This window comes from Xenia sp. Carnegie-2017, unplaced genomic scaffold (assembly GCF_021976095.1).
Source record: "Xenia sp. Carnegie-2017 unplaced genomic scaffold, XeniaSp_v1 HiC_scaffold_21, whole genome shotgun sequence".
NCBI lineage: Eukaryota > Metazoa > Cnidaria > Anthozoa > Malacalcyonacea > Xeniidae > Xenia > Xenia sp. Carnegie-2017.
Genome location: NW_025813484.1, coordinates 3,051,817 through 3,069,381, shown reverse-complemented (window position 1 = coordinate 3,069,381; position 17,565 = coordinate 3,051,817). Strand labels below are relative to the sequence as shown.

Below are 17,565 nucleotides of genomic sequence, written 5' to 3'. Positions count from 1 at the left end.
TATTGGTAATGTTTCCGGGGGGTGTATGCTCCTCAACATGCTTATTGCCAGAATCAAATGGCATTCCCCGAGACGTAAGCCAGAGTCAAGGTCAAGACCAAGACGACCAGAAAGATTAGCTTTAGAATGGCTAGAAAAAGTTTCACAACATCGTCTTTGCCAAGGCCAACCTTGACAAGTATCGATGTTGAATTATTGACTAATATTCTTCATCTTGAATCGAAATATTTTCGTCAAATTTGCACAACCATTGACGGGTCTAGCAAACCCTTCGAATCTACAATGAACGAAAATGATTCACCACATTGTAAAGTTGCTGCGATGCTGTTAAGGTATTATTATTGACTTTAAATATGCGTATTTTATCAATATATTATTGTTTGATTGCTTCAAATTACAAAAAAATTAAGTCATTTTAACAGGTAGATTAAATAAATCATAAAGGCCATGAACTTAGTATGAGCTCAAAAGTAGAGTACCGGTAAATGTGTGGTATTGAGAAGATAATTTTTTCCTTTTAGACGTGTTGGAAACATTCAAGAAATTCATAATTTCTTCAAACAACTCACGTGAGTGCGTAATGGAGCTTGTGTCTCCTGGGGAGAGGGTGGGGATATAAAAACAATGTTGATGGTCTTCAAAGTTAATTAGCATGTCTTTTTGATTCATGAAATTTGATCAAATAGTTGTCCACCTGATTGTAAACATGTGTTCATTTGCCTGAAAGTGAAGTTTCTTAGAATTCTTTGCTAGGCATTCTTTGCAAGGCATTGCTTTTAATAAGCACAAAAAACATTGGAATGTCATCTTTTGAGGTTTTTCAATGGTCAAAGCTAGTTTTGTTTATTAAGTAGACATTAAGAGTCTTATGGTCAACTTTGTAGTACGGTAATGAATCAGTGCAACTCTAAATCATTTTACGTAGATAGTTCACATGTAAATCAATGCCAATGTATTCTATGTGAAGAGTTGTTAAAATATTGTGTGTTTTTCTCAGTCCAAATAGATACAAGATGAAGCTTGCTGGTCAAATGGAACCTGGTCAATTTCAAGTGGTATTTATGCTTGTGAAAGTTCATGACTAGTTTTGCAGATGAGTAAATGAGCCATCTGTCTAGAGTGCATGGATCGTTTTATTTATCTTTGAAAAAGTTCATGACTAGTTTTGCAAATGAGTAAATGAGCCATCTGTCTAGAGTGCATGGATTGTTTTATTTATCCTTGAAAAAGTTCATGACTAGTTTTGCAGATGAGTAATTGAGCCATCTGTCTAGAGTGCATGGATTGTTTTATTTATGCTTGTAAAAGTTCATGACTAATTTTGCAGATGAGTAAATGAGCCATCTGTCTAGAGTGCATGGATCATTTTATTTATCCATGGCTGGCAGATAGATCATTGCAATACAAACCCTAAAAGCTTAGCGAAACACGAACTTGTCAACCTTCATTTGCCATGACCATGACATGTGGTCAATATAAAGTTTGTCATATTCAATAACCTTGTATGAATCTTTCATTTTTTAAAGCAATAAGTGTTAAAGGTTCACATTAATGTTTATTTGTTTGCTCAACTCTGAGTTATCATATGATGGTTGTAAATGGTTGTCATTTTCTCTCATAATAATCTAGTAATGCAAGTGTTTTTGTATTATATTTTCTTTATATCTGAGTACATATACGAACCCAAACCATCCTCTTTGTCTCCAAGTATTTATTTAATTATACGTATGTTTAGGTTGCTGATAACTACAGACCTCCGTATTCAGGTATTTTTGATCATAATTACTGCTCAAATAGAGAGCTGCATGACAGTTGATTTGTAATTGTTTACACAATTCCTTCCAGGAAGTCAGCTACCCAAAGTCACATTTAAAGAGTCCGACAAGCAACTTCATCTTCAGGTTAGTTTTTACGTATTTCTTCAAGGTTTGACCCATGTCTAGCATCACATATTATTTGTGGGGCAAAGCATTGCTTTAAAGCTGTAAACTGTGTAAAAAAGCTTGAGAATGCTTTTTATGGTTGGAAATGTTTTTTTTATAATTCATGGTTTGATTGCAATTTGCCATTGTAGGAATTACATTTTTACAAGTGTGTTTTGTTGGCTGCATATTATCCTGTCTTGGCTGTCTCTGACCATTCCATGCATTTATCATGTTTATGGAAACAAAAGCAGAAAGAAAGCGATCTCATTGACTCAAGGTAGACATCATGTGTCGTTTTTTTCCACTAAGGAAATTGAAAACCTTACCTCCTCACCCCTGACTGCCATAAAGACGTTGCCCCCCCCCCCGACCAACGCCTATCCATATGCCAAACAGAGCCCATGAACCCCTTTCTTTTCGAGAGTTGACGATGCTTAGTGAATCTCCACTCCTCGCGTGCTTTATTTGGAAAGAGGTTACGCGCACTGAACTGAATATACAACTTCAAGGCTTCCTTTAGTTAACATACCTATCCTTGAATGAAACCAAATTTTACCTTCTGTCAGCTTAGCTCAGTGACGTAATGATCTTTCTATGGTCGGATGTGGCAGGACTAGAACTAGCTAAATAGCTGGCTTGAAATTTTGGTCGGAGATACCCGAAACCATCCAGTTATATTCAGTTCAATGGTTACACGTTTTCAAAACATAAAATTTTTTATTCTTCCTTACTCTGTAATTACAGTATCCTCATGTTGAATGTGATGATGTTGGTTATTCTAGTAATGTGCCAGTTCTGTTTCAGATTAACTCCAGCGTCAAAGGAATGCATGTCATTTCAATGTAATCCAATGAAGAGAAGTAGCGTGTTTCCACTTGAAGCTGAGCATCTCATTGAAATGGTTCGCCTTGCTTTTTGTTTGACGCACCGCCGACACGAATATTACTTGAGGGACTTGGAAAAGATTATTGACAATGATCCTGCAAAGGTAACGGTCCTTGTTTATATTGTTTGGAGGAATAGAGGACGATTTGTTTAGTCTCTCGTTCTTTTGCTATTTCTTTTCTTTTTAAAGGTTTTAATAAAAGAAATGCGCGAGCTTTATCTCATCCTTGACAGCGATTGTCATCCATGTTATAGTTCGGAGAAGTTCTTTAACAGGCAAGACTTTCACCGTTGGTTGTCGACAGAGAAAGAAGCGATCCAAAGTATTGTTCGAAATCAAGAAAAACGAACGCCACACAGTGTTCATTCTTATCCAAAAGAAATTCCTTTGTTGAACAAAGATAAACATTCCTGGTTCACGGAGCTTTTGCTGAAACTCTTCAGGTGATATCTGTATCATTGACCTAAATATTTTACTGTAATCAGGGCATGTTTCAACATATTTACACCGGGCAGCTATTTGTCCTCTCAGAACCCCTTGTTGGCCCCACATTGAAACGACCCTTCCCCCACTTCTTATGCTATTTTGGCGTTTTTTGTACTTGGTATTTAAATATTATATTGTGGATAATACATTGCTCGCTTGAACTAAGAATGCTTATTTCAAAGCGCGTTTGTTATTAAGTTGCTTTACGAATGCACAAAATAGCATTTACGAAATTGCAGTTTTTATAGTTTCACTGCGGGGGTAGGGGGGGGGGGAGGGTGGAATATTGCCGGACCATCTGCCACATGGCTCACGCTTCACAGGCTCCCCTAGGTGTTTTTAGGTTAATGACCTTCCAGTTTAAAATCCTTAACACTTTACTTGGCAATGTTACTGTATGGCAACAATCACCAAACGAAATGTGCGCCAATTTTTCGATAAAATTTGTCAAGTAAAGGGTTACAATATCCTATGACTGATACTTGACATGTTGTTCACACGACGTAGGGCAGAGTCGTTGAATTCACGTATGAATGTGGGTACAAAAGAGGCAATACCAAAAGAGCCATTATCTGAAGCGTCTTTGAGGCTTCTTGACGAGTTTGGTGAGCGATACAGAATTGGGGTGCTATACCGTCACGTGGTACTTCTTCAGTATTTAGCAAGGTGTGCATAACATAAGAGTTATTGAAGGAACACGGCTTGTCTCATACTTTTTGGGGTGTTTTTTTTGTTCTGTGTTATTGTTAGAAATTTTGATGGCAAGAAATGGTATTGTCAGTACGTCATATCGATTTTGAAAGCGATCTTGGATCTTTCGCACCAACAGGATTTTATTGTTCGTAAAGATGAGGTATAGTTAAAGTGCTAATGCATTGTATTTTCATCGAAATGACAAAAGACTGTCTCGAACAGTTCATGCATATTTTTTCATTTTCCAGCTGACGAGGTATTTTTATGTCCCTCGACCTCTCCCACCTTTGACCTCACATTGTTATATATTAAACATCTTTCACTTTCCTGGCATCTTTTTCAAAAAATTTCTTGAACTGACTTTTACACTGTTAGCCTAGGGAACCTAGCTTAAATGAAATTTTTTTTCCCAAGGCGTTCATACATATACAAACGATTTCCTCCAAAATCATGTGGCTTACTCGAAGCATTCAATGAACTCATTTGTTTGTTTATGTGCATTCATTCGATGCACTTCCGCGAAAATTTCTTGTGAGGTCAAAAAAATTTCCTGGCAGCATGTTGCCATGGCAGTATGTCGCCATGGCAACATGTTGCCATACTGGCGGATTATCTCAAGCCTTGAATGTATCTCTGCTCGACAGGAGTGACATATCATTAAATACATAGCTGACAATTGAATTTCTTATGCCACGTCACTGGTTGTATAAATAAGACTTCACAAAAATCTCGATATTTTCGCGAATAAAAAGAGACGTGCACGAATTTCTGATTTCTCCGCAAAATTTACGTTTACACGCAGGCAACGATGTTGAGAACGGCGATTACGCATCTTCATAGTCACGTGAAGCACTTATTGACGAGAATCAACCGAGTGTTTCCGAAGAACATGCCCGAAGGAGAGTTGCAAGAGGTGATTCGGCTCCTGTTATGTTTGGTAGTTGTTGATGATGATGATACCTTTGGTAACTCTCATAAAATGTCAGTGGAATATTACCTGAAGAGTTATGTTAAGGTTCGTATTTGCCAGTGAACTGTAATATTAACTGGAACGCTAACTGCGCCGCTATCTTTGAAGCCAATACTGATGCTTCTTTTTCTGAATTTCCATGGTATTATTTTAACAAATTAACAACAATATACATAAAATACAGTAGCACAAATGGCCATGATGAGTTTTACCTTACAAGATTAGGTAATGTGCCTAAAAACGCAGATAAAACCGCATCATAGCTGGCTTCAAAATGGCCTCTAGCCCTAATATGGCAATTAGCGTTCCAGTTGATGTTACAGTTCACTGGTATTTGCGTTAGTGAACGAACTATTTCAGGAAATAACCGCCATCTATCTTCCTTTTACTGTTATGCTCAGGAAGAAATGCATACGAACTATGAAAGACAGAAAATCATCGTTGCCGATCAGTTGAAACTACGGTCGTTTGGTCAGCGGATAACTCCTCGCATGATCAGCTTGATGCTGTATGATATTAGTGAGAAATTACGCAATTATCGGCTGTATTTCAAAGATGAATTTATACGGTAAGGACACGCGTTGAAAGCAACGGTCACGAGAAAGTTCACTGTTATTTTTGTGCCCTGTCCTTGTGTGTGTAAACATTATTTTATTCCTCTTAGTTATTTCGACATATTCGAGATTGGAGTTGAGGTTTACCATAGTTTATTGATGGAAGATGTTCTCGAGCTGTGTGATGGTCATCCTGTTAATGAAGAAAGTGGAAAGATAGATTATCAAATGATAGCCTTAGCCTATCGACTCACAAAATTTGATGAAGATTCCGAATGGCGGGATTATCTTCCTATCGAGTAAGAACATCGTGTTAGCATTCCGCAGTGTTTTTTACTGTAAAGCGCGTTCTTATTTATTCATTGTGACAACATTGAAGATTCTTTATTCATCTCATTTATTTGCTGTGAAGAAGCGAGAATTCTGATTGGTTACACATATTAACGATATGCATTGTCCCTAGAAGAGTGGGCCTGGAAACTTTGTTTAATTTGAACGGACCTAATTATTTACGTTGAGTAACGGTTTATGCACAAATATGCTTTCTAATTGTCGCGTTACTTTTTGTTTTGAGAATTTATTATCCATCGAATGCTTGAATCTGCTAATTGTTCAACTCCCCGTTGGTTATCTGGAAGATTTCAATAAATGATTAATTCTTAAAAAAAAGGACCGTGACAATTAGAGAGCATGTTTCTGCATAAACCAAGATACAACATAGATAGTGAGATTCAAAGTCAAATTCAATAAGTTTCCATCTCTTCTCTTCCGGTGACTATGATCTAAAATATGCATTGTTTTCTGTACACTACGGGGCTGCAATGCTCTTGCGTATTTATGGTGATCCAAAGCTATACAATACATCAATAGAAAGCAAACAACAGCAATTTCAAGAAAGAAAGCATAAGAGGGAGTAAAACACCTATTGCCCCCCCCCCAAAGGCGGATCTTTGATACAGTAAACCATTTAGTTATTATTATGTGTTTACATGATGCAGAGGTATTGATTACTTCTGTCTTCTCATTTCTTTAGGGGTCAAGTTTGGCGACCAGCTTTTCTCAAATATTCTTTTGCATTGATCAACGTGCTTCATTGGAAAATCCAAAGTTTAATAGTATCGGCGTTAAATCACGATACTTGGCGAGGACTATCGACACTTGACGAACACGTCCCTGAATCTGATATGTCGCTGCAAAGTCGTGTCAGGACTCGGCCCCGAGCTGTGCCTACTCCACCAAGCGATTCAACTTCTGTCTTTAGAGGCACGGTTACTCCTTCATGTAATTCTGCATTTCAACCGGTAAGGAGCCAGAGGTCTATTTGTCTCTTTTGCGTGCAAATGCAGTTTTTCAAACATCTTCTGTCATTGTTCAGAAACTACGGTAGGCTTTGAAAAAAAAAATGACGACAAACTCGACGTCAACGAAAACTTAGTTAAGATTTATATGAAACACTATCCACTGCTTTGCACTTGTATTTCTACACTATTTTATCTGAAAGCTCTTTATGATGAAAAAGAGTTTGTTTTCTTGTTCAGTTTCATTCACATCCTTTTATAGTCATGCGTGCCCACTGTCCCCTTGGTCACCGCATTTTGGTACACCGTGTGTGACTTTAACGCTGTATTGTCATTTTTGCTGCTTTATGAATGCGGTTTTTCATATCGAACAAAATCAAATTTCTTCTCTTCTAGGTAAATAGCCAAGGCAAAGGTGCTATCGATAAAGAGTTTCAACATGATGATAACGCAGCATGCTCGAACTCGAATGAGCAATCATCAACTACAGCAGAAGGCAGCCCTTCCAAACAGCCAGGATTTAGCTTTGCATCTTCTAAAATCACCAAAATGCCAGTGAATTTTAGTGATTCATCCAAATCCTTGGAAAGTATTTATGTGGACGCTGAAAGCGAAATCAGTAACATCGAGGATTATTTATCGTGCGAAGATGAAGAAAGTGTACATTCCATCATTAGTGAAGAGAATTGCACCATGATACCGGTCTCGACCTCATTCGTAGACATTGTCTGTGTTGTAAATCGTTGCATACACGTAGTACGTCATGTTGCTCAAGTATTGTGTCCCGACGCGCCCAAGATTGACTACGGCCCATTACGAATGTCACCCGAAGATTGTGACGAAATCCGTGCCAAACTGGAACAAGGTCGCCGCGATATGGCGAACAAACTTGTTCACGTATGTATTTGAGTGAATTCTGTGATTTGGTTTTCTTTTTGCTAAATGCATTATTGTACAAAGCTCCATTTAGTGTTGGTTTTACAGCTGGTGGTTTTGAACGTGAAACAATAGTCCAATCAATTCCTTATTTTTGTGGTTTCCATCTTTTAAAGTGTTTGTGACACCGAATTTTACCGTAATGTTGTCTGACTGCATTGCAGAGGCAATTTAAAATGACTAAATAAATTTTTCAATAGAATTTTGTTATTTTTGATTTTTTCTTTGAGATATTCAACATTGCTTCAATATGTGAATGACATTTCTTTCCTCAGGTAATACAGTCACTGGTTTCATTATACTGCCATTATGTGATCGGTTACGAAAGTTCTGATTTGAATGAAACGTTGTTAGAAAGCATTATTGGCGAACAATGTTTAACACGATCACTCAATGTCATACCTGAAGAACGCGTTAGACTTCGTAAAAACAGCGCTGAGTTTTCTAAAAGATCCACCTCAAAAAACTCTCAAAGTTAGTAACTTGTTCATGTGCATGCAGGTGCATTATGCTTTACAAAGTACACTGTAGATTTAAGCTCATTTCGACCTGTAAATTTTGAGCATTTTGTCTTAACTGCGTTGAAGTACTTGATTAAGTATACTTCAGGGGTGGAAAAAGTTTCTTTCTGGGAACCACAGCCAAATGCTAAAAATTTTCTTTGAAATTTGATTGTTGAAATCACCAAAATAGCAAAAACATGAATTATGTTTAAAAGTTATTAAATTATTAATTATTACGTTTAATAAACTGATTTAAAAGTGTTATAATGGTTCCTGGAAAATTTTCTGCCAAGCTCTCAACTCTGTAAGATTTCTGAGAACTATGTTCCCAAGTTCCGATACTTTTTCCACCCTTGGTATACTTGACGATTGCCACTGCCACGTAAATACTTCATATAAGTGTACAGATAATATAGGTATTGCTTCTTTAACCGAACACGTGAACAAACCAAACTTCCACGTGTGTTCTAGAGACCTGCCTACCGTCAAGTAACAACCGTCCACTTCATTACGAAAAAGTTGTCGAAGAAGTTAGTTGTTGATTATTGTTTATGTGCTTATTGATTTGTTGATTTATTTATTTTTGCATTTATCTTAAACTTTACCAATTACATGCTAGATACAAAGGCGTAAGACAGCCCCGTTTATATAGTCACGCAACTTCCTGTGCGCTGTTAACTCGTACCCAAACTCCTGCATGTTTTAAGTGCTTGATCACGAGACAAAACACGTGTAATCTAAAGGTCAATTCTACTTCTCACGACCTGTTTGAAAATGTTCTGCCTGTTTTTTTCTACCTTGATTTTTTCATGTTTTTCATTTTAGATGTGTGTTCGTCTTAACAATGTTCATATCCTCAGGAAACATCTGTTGTTTTTCGTTGAAACGGCCGGGAAGAATGTGCTTAACATCTCTGGGAAATATTCCGAAGATTTTGGGCAAATAGACGTGTCTAATCCCCCGTCAAATGAGGCTAGCACGAGTCAGGCCTATGGTAGGTTTTCACTTCCGATATTTTGCAAAGATTATCACAACGAACAAGTACAACTATGATTGTAGACTGGAACCCAGTCACTGGGTCAGTTCGAGGTATATTTTTTAATGGGTTTCGTGGTTAACAGCAGGGATTGTGAAAGAACGTTGGTTGTCGTCTTGTAGACCGTCGTGCCATCAAGCAACGGCATAACATTTTCTTACTTCCGCCACGTTACCATTTAATTAGATTGAAGCTCCCATCAACAAAAAGTGTTCACTTTGAACACGAATGACATGCGTTCCATTCTGATGTAAAGAAAACTCTTCTCTATAGCCCAGGCGCAGAATAGCATGGCCTCGAATGGAAATGAAAAATCTCTCGAAAAAACTCTGGAGGAGTTGCAGGAAATAGAAGATGGTTTGGTGAAACTTATGGCTTACCGTGTACGTGATCACAGACTGTCGAAAAACATAGCCCAAGGCGTAAGTTTGTTCTTTGTTTGGTAAATTTTCTCCGCGATTATATTTTTAGGCGAATGATTGCATCAATAAATTACTTCGGTTTCTGCTAACTTTGAACTTGGGGAGTTTTAATGCGAAGAAACGATTCCGACCGGTTTTGTGTGCTACCAGACGGACCTTGCACACGTTGGCAGCTAACTTGTATCCCGATTGTTATACCGCTGTCCTTCGTGAGTTCTGGCTCGCTATTGGAAAGGTATTATTCCTGTTGTCTTTTGTGAAATTAGTGTGCATTTAGATGTATAAGTATGAAAAACTGTGTGCATTTAGATGTACAATTATGAAAAACTTGAATATTTTGTACAGCAGTCTTCCTTTTGCAGGATTTTGTTGAAGAGAAAGAAAATTTGTTTTTCTTAACTGTCTCAGCAAAAGAGAAAGCCGATCTTCTGTTAGAGGCCGTTTCGGTAAGCTTGACTGTTTATTCATCACACTTTATGTTCATTAGAGTTGAACTTTGGTGAAAAAGTCCAAATGACCCTGGAGTACTTCCCCGGATGCAAAAGTTGCCCTAAATTTGTATACGGATTAAATCTTAGACGAATAAATCAGCTGTTACCCATAAATCATTTTCTTGTAGCACTTCATTGATATATTTCGTGCTGAAGAAGACTTCGTTTCGTTTGCTTTTATTTCAACAAACATCGTAAGTGCAACTTAAAACAGGCAAATACACGAACGATTGTGCATTGCATTTTACTAACTTTAACGTTACTGCATTGGTAATTCATTTTTAGCTGAACTAAATCCTGCTTCTTATTTTCACCATAGAATTCCGTATTTCAATCACTGAGCTACTATACTTTACCGTCCAGAACGCTGATTCAGATGTACGATGCTTTGGAAAGGACGGTGTGTACTTTTAAGATAGTAAGACCCAAAGAGGTTTGGACTGTCTGTCACGATTGTTTTCGCGCTCTTTTTTCCATTTGAATAAGCTAGCATGTTAAAATACGCTTGGAAAGAAGACCTTTTATTTTCGACAGGAAAAACTTCTATATGAAATATAGAGTATCTAGAAATGGTTTCTGCCTATAATATTATTACCCTCGACGTTCGTTAAGGTTTGTATAATATGGCCATTATAGGGTCTTTCAACATTTACAAGCGGTCGAAATTCCAGGCACCGTTACCAGCGAAATCCATCAAATGTTTTTATCAATGATGTACGGATCGAACTGCATTCGGAGAACGCGCACTTTAGCGGCTATCGTTTTGTGGAGTGCGTTTCAGATCAAATTCGTTACAGAGGGAATCTAGGTCTGGGATTCTGTGCCGTTCAAACGGATGCGATGCAGATAGCAGTAAAGTGTTCGGTGAGATTTAAACGTTCCTAGATTTTATTTTTAAGTTTTTGCATATAGTACACAAAACAGTTTGTTTGTTTTTTTGCTTTTGACCAGCTTCAGTAAAATCTCCTTGCATGCTCCTTTAAATATTTAAAACATGAAACATTCACTGGTTCTCAACAGATTGTAGGAAGTGTTTTTTTTTTTGCTTCGTTTGTATGCAGGCCAATATTTACTTGACAACGAAATTTTAACTTACTTCGGAGACGTCGTCCAAGAAGCAAACGGCTACAATGATTCCGAGGACGATGACGAAGATCTGCTGTGCGTCAATGGGACATTTTTTTGTCCCGTCAACAAGAAACGACAGAAAACTTTTAATGACGTACTCATTGCAGGCTCACCGGGTAAGTTCTCTTTTTGTGTTTTTTCAATCACGAAAAGGATGATTTTATGTGAAGCTTGGTGCTGTGTTTTATAACATACTGAGTGCAGACGTGCGGGAAAGTGTAGACACTTGACGGGATATGGGGGTTTATGTGAAGCTTGGTGCTGTGTTTTATAACATACTGAGTGCAGACATGCGGGAAAGTGTGGACACTTGACGAGATGAGGGGGGGGGGGCTACCGGAAAATGAGTTAAATGATAATTTAAACAATGAACAATGGGGCTCAAATGATAATATATTTAAATATGTCAAATGTAAATGATAAAATGATAAATAAATGAATTTCTTGTGAATTCATTGTTTGTTTGTGTAAGTTATCTTTGAACTGAAAATGTTCAAGTGTTTCGACTTTTAATACAATAACTATTCTTTTCAATTGAAAATCCTTGAAAAATATTGTGGATGGGCAAAACATCCCCCTTCCCCGTTAATGCAATTGCCATAGCCATGGTTATAGCGTTTTAAGATGATCGATCCCTTTAAAACATTTTTCAATTTTTTATAACATTAAGTTTGAAATGATATATCATCATGGCATGACTGTTGACTCACGAACATGATTTTTAATTCTTCATACTCCAGATTCGAAATCGAGCGTCGGCGAGGATTATTTCAGTGCGAAAACACGGTTATCATACATAAGGACGCACGGACACGATCGCGATTTATCAATTCCAGAGAGGTTTTATACAAATTCAACTTCACTGAGCTCGAAGATTCCACGAGCAATTACTATCCGGACTATAATATAGATGCGGGGGTGAATTGTAGCAATCAAAAAGAAATAATCACCGTGCTGTTTACTCGTAGAAACGTCGAACAAGAAGCCCGAGACTTTTTCATAAACTTAGGAGAGAACTGTGCTGTGAAAGAACTCGAAAAGAAATTAAGGAAAAAGTCTTCATGGTGTTGACGTCCCAGCCGACAGATAACGTACAAAGCGAGGTCTTTCTTTCATGGAAAATCTTAGGGTGGTGGAGGGAGGTGTCACCTTCATTGACCGCGGTCTAATTGCCTGAATTGTGATGAGTGATGAATTGTATGGTGGCGTTTTGTTTTGCTGAACGAAACAGAAAGCATCGGAACTCTAGAGGAAAACGTTATTTTACGCAGATAAATTGTGCAAGAGCATTGAAGTGTTTCCATGTGCTCAAAAAAACATGGTGTGTATTGCGAGATCTCGAGAGGTCTCAAGCAATATTCAATTGCTACTTTAAAGCGCTAGAATTCGCGATATGTTGGTGAAGCTGCTGGTAAAGCTATACTTTCCTGGTGAATTCTGTGTTATCTATGGTAAAGTTATATCTGTCTGGTGAATACTATGTTATCTATGGTAAAGTTGTATCTGTCTGGTGAATACTATGTTATCTATGGTAAAGTTATATCTGTCTTTTAAATAATGTTATCTATGGTAAAGTTATATCTGTCTGGCAAATACTATGTTATCTATGGTAAAGTTATACCTGTCTGGTGAATACTATCTATGTTGTCTTATGCCATAAGACATTAAATTTTCACAAATAAACTATAACTCGTGGCAAGAGAAGCCTTACTTTGTCTACCAGTTGGATATATAATTAAAATGAACTGAACGATAACAATCTCTAATCATAAGTAACTAGACAACATAAGCACCACAAAATTTATGATCGCTAAACAACTTTATTAAAATGATGAATTAGAAAATGAAATTAAAACTAGAGGTACATTAGCATACAGTGTGCTGTAGTATTTAAACGTTGGGCTGATCATTTCTTATTTATACGAATATATATACATTTTCTTGATCTCCCAGATTTAACAACCATAACATGAGCTATAATTTAGATGATTAAACGGTATGGGCAGCTTAATCTCATTTTGTTTTTCCTACCATTACTGAAAATTCTTGTCACGTCGTAGTAGTAGAGTCGTCAAACAGACCTGACCGCTTACACAACCGGTCGTACAGGTAATGCAGTCTCCTGTGGTATTCCAGTCAACGCTTGTCACGTAGCAGAGTCGTCAAACAGACCTGACCGCTTACACACCGGTCGTACAGGTAATGCAGTCTCCTGTGGTATTCCAGTCAACGCTTGTCACGTGAGATTTCGATTTGCCAATTGAAAAGGGACGCGATAACTTGCTGTTGCTTTTATCGTGCTGCAACAACAAAACAGATAAACTGAAGTCGGTGTATATTCTGAGTGAATTTCATGTATGACGTACACACCTCGTAAATAATCGCCGAAGAAGGTGCACAAGTTAACAGGTGATCTCCAGTGGAATTGAAGGAGAACAACCGACTAAATACCGCTGGTTCGACCATAGACGTAGACGTCACAGGCTTGTAATAGTCACGTGGACCGCTTATACCAACGTGTGGTGATAAAATGGCTGTCTTCGGACCCATTTTGCGTAAGCTCCATTGAAATAACTACAAAACACACGAAGTAAGTCAAGGCTCAAGTTATCATTACGTTTACGTTCTATTTTTCTCCACACAAACCTGGTCATCCTTGCCCGTGAAGTCTCGTCCACACTGAACTGTACTGAGAAAACTGGACCGTGGCCAGCTCATGGCAGAGCATCGCTGCGAGAAATCTTCAAAAGGTACACTGATGTACCTCGACCTAAAGTTGCTTCATCCTACCGTAAATCCGGATGATCCCGTCTGCACCCCCGGTTATCAGTAATGTCCCGTTGTGGTTGTAAGCGATGCAGTTGATACGAGTTTGAAAACCATTAATGGGCAAATTACGCTAAATCAACGACAAATGATTTAATGATATTCTAGGTGGGGTTATTAATATACTCAGTTGTGCACGACTGATTTCTTTGATAAGCAAGTCAGCCACAAATGAATATATCAATTAACTACCCCCGCCCCCAAAATTAACTTTCTTGGGGGGTTGAATGGTATGAATACTTGCAGAAAACATACATCAAATTTCAACGTTTTTAGGTCCCACAGAAACAATGCACCGCGATTGACATTATTTGTTGAGAGAGCCGACTTGTCGGGTTCCATGGATGATAAATTTTTGGAAAACGACGGCATCCTTCCTAAACTTGCTGACTTAACCATGCCATTATTGGTCGAACATACGAAGGACGTCCCAGATGGATTACACGCAAGCGCTACGATCCTGGAAAAATATCGTCGGTCAGGACTGGGTACGAATGTGTTGACGTAGTATGTGAGCTAAGTCATCTATCATTACTACTACAAGTGTAAAATTTCTGCAAATTTTACCTCGAATTCTGTGAATCCGTAGACAATTCGCAACGTGTTATCTTCGTTTCCGTATCATAGAAACGTATCTTACCGTTGCTTGTTCCCATAAGTAACTGAAAATATGTTCGAACGGTTTTTGAACAAATTCAACAAAAACTGTTTCGGCTCGGTCCGTAGCTTAAACTTAAGCTTATACTTACTACTTTATCCGATTTTGACGCCCATTCAGCAGATAATATCGATGTTTTCAACATCACTGTGGCAACTGTCGATATGATCGGTTGATGCTTCCAAATCCTAGGTATGAGATGAGTGTGACTCGACTAACACTAGCCGATAATATTATGGTACATATGCTTATAGTCAAGTAAAGACTAACGATCTTACTTTACTATTCCATCTGTATCCAGGCTCGAAACTAGTTGACCGTTTGGAGAAAAATCGCATTGAACAATTGCCGAATTGTGTTCCGAAAATTTTTCCTACAAAAGAGATTCGCCGCATGGTTAAAGTTCACCGTCGTCTTTACAGAGGTTTGGTGATATTTTTTTTTATTTTTTTTTTTTTTGACTCTGAAGAAGACTACCGCTAAGGTTGTCGAAGTCAACAACAACAAAAACAGTCCTTCTCAGGACTTTTCCAAACTGGACGATCTACATTTACAAACATGTTTGGTAAATTGTTGTGTTAAAGTGATTATACCTCGCCGAGTATTATAAAAGATGGCGTTTCGCGTTCTGAAAAAAAAATCGTTCAATGAATTACGAAGTTAAATACTCCAAAGTAGTAGGAGGAGTGAAGATTACCTTCGGTTACCTCCGTATTTTCAAAATGACTGCCTGCAATCTTCATTTCCTCTATAATAGTAGAATTCGTGATTAAAAAAGTCGCGCAAATACTGTAACAAGAAATTTGTCGTACCTATATTGAGTAACAGAAATTAATACATCCTAACCATCATGTTGCACTCGCAACGAAACTCAGTAATTTGCAACTACTTTTTCGAATAATTCTGTCTATAACGAAATGACGTTATTTTCAAAAAGAGCAAACAAACTCGTACTAACGTTTTTGTGGTTTAGACACAGTGCTCTTTGCTCTTCTTAGGCCGGGTGTGTAACGCGGAGAGTTCTTCGTAGAGAAAGAAAGACTTCGAGTCTCTTTTACCACTAGTTTCTGAAGATTCTCAGCATTTGAAGACTGCATGTCTTTGTGAATGTTCTCAAAATCATCATCGTTCAAAATTTCAGGCTTTTTTTCAACATCCTTTTCAAAGTCATTTCCTCGATGTATCATATTGAGATCACTGGACTTGAAGTGTTGCCTCTATCAAATTTAATGTTTTGTGGAGGCATATCAAATGTCTTCATTTCCACATCTAATTTCATGTTTCTGTCAGTTGATGGCAAGATTTCAAAATCTTTGGGCAAAGGTAATGATTTGTGTTTTTCCTGATTCTCCTTATTTTTTGTTGGAGGAGTCTTTGGGATTGACATTGCATATTTCTCTGTCGTTTTAGTTGAATTAATACTAAAATAATCAATGTTGGGCATTTTGATCGAGAGGAATTTCAAATTGTGGAAATTAATAAGCATATATTGTACAAACCTTTGTTGATTTTCAACATCTGTGACATTTATCAATTTGTTCTCCTGCAATGAATTAATCTGTAGTTGTAATGTTGCAACTTTCCTTTGTAATTGCTTATTATCTTGCTTTAATTTATCTGAAATTATTCTCTCTGCATCAAATTTAAGCAAAGCGAGGCAAGGCTTTATAATTATTAAGGATTCATACCTTCGCATTCAGTTTTAAACTGATAAAAATTCATTAATGGTACAGCTTTATGAGTATAAGGATATTCTAGTTTAGTTTCAAGGATAAGCATACTTTGAAATATGGCATTAAGGAAATTGTGGAGTGAAAGTGGAGCGTTCCCTTCAAAGGAGAAAATACATTTCAAAGTAGGATTTTGTTCGGATTCTTAAGAAATGGCAGAGCTAAAATTAGAAAATCACATAAATATTAATTTGGTGACAAGAAGCACTATTGATATGAGATGATTACCAAACCCTCCTTCCAATCTGCATGATTCTGAAGTTCTGCGGACATTTTGAAAAATTCTGTAACCTTATCCATTCTAGGCGCATGCAGCATTCACCAAATAAAATCGATAGAGACACCTTTCCAACTTGTGCATTGTTATTACAAATGCATGCTGTCAAGCGAGAGAAAACCGTCTTTTTTAGTAAGTCCAATATTCCCAATTCCTTGTAGAATAATATGCACATAGTTCATAAACTGTTCCACAATTCTATTCACCTGAAATGATTTGTAAGAAACAAAGACAGTGTTGGTTTCAAAACAATTATATTGCACAATAAAGGCCGGGTATAGTATTGTTATTTACTATGGGAATAATCATTTACATAATGCGGATTGTTACAATATCATTACTTACACATCAATGTAACAAATAACTAATAATGAATAATTTAAGACATTTTTATGTATTTAATATTCATTTGTTGACAAACCGATTTGCGGTTAGTTTGCCATACATAAGGTTTTAAACTAGGTTTAAAAGTTTTGCATGATTGTTTGTGAACCGACCACCGTGCAAGTACAAACACGTTGTCGTTTTTAGAAAATCTGAACTTACTCGAAAACTTTTGTCCTTGTCGATTTTAAGTTCTGCCTCAAACGTTTTTAATGTGTTCGCAAATCCACGAAACAACAAGTATTCTTTTATAATTTCATCTAAAGCTTGCACGGCTGCTGCCATGCCGTTTTTCTTTCGCTTTTCTCTTAAATTGTGCGCTTCGTGCTGAAAGTATTTGTGCAATAAGTAATAATTGGTGA

General features: G+C 37.3%; 1 protein-coding gene and 1 pseudogene across 1 annotated transcript; one reads left to right on the top strand and one right to left on the bottom strand.

Annotated features, from left to right (window-relative positions):
* The first annotated feature begins 4 nt into the window (after positions 1-4).
* LOC124443744 lies at positions 5-13,223 on the top strand. Its single transcript, XM_046994258.1, has 26 exons — positions 5-332; positions 522-569; positions 998-1,055; positions 1,736-1,766; positions 1,846-1,901; positions 2,075-2,202; positions 2,730-2,913; positions 3,001-3,254; positions 3,805-3,963; positions 4,048-4,150; positions 4,793-5,005; positions 5,362-5,528; positions 5,625-5,813; positions 6,548-6,815; positions 7,209-7,709; positions 8,024-8,222; positions 8,723-8,781; positions 9,077-9,245; positions 9,561-9,670; positions 9,759-9,944; positions 10,072-10,155; positions 10,329-10,394; positions 10,520-10,600; positions 10,837-11,064; positions 11,262-11,444; positions 12,069-13,223. The coding sequence occupies exons 1-25, from the start codon at positions 127-129 to the stop codon at positions 11,289-11,291; spliced, it is 3,777 nt and encodes a 1,258-aa protein (XP_046850214.1). The 5' UTR covers positions 5-126; the 3' UTR covers positions 11,292-11,444; positions 12,069-13,223.
* LOC124444524 lies at positions 13,129-17,550 on the bottom strand (annotated as a pseudogene).
* Positions 17,551-17,565: the final 15 nt, after the last annotated feature.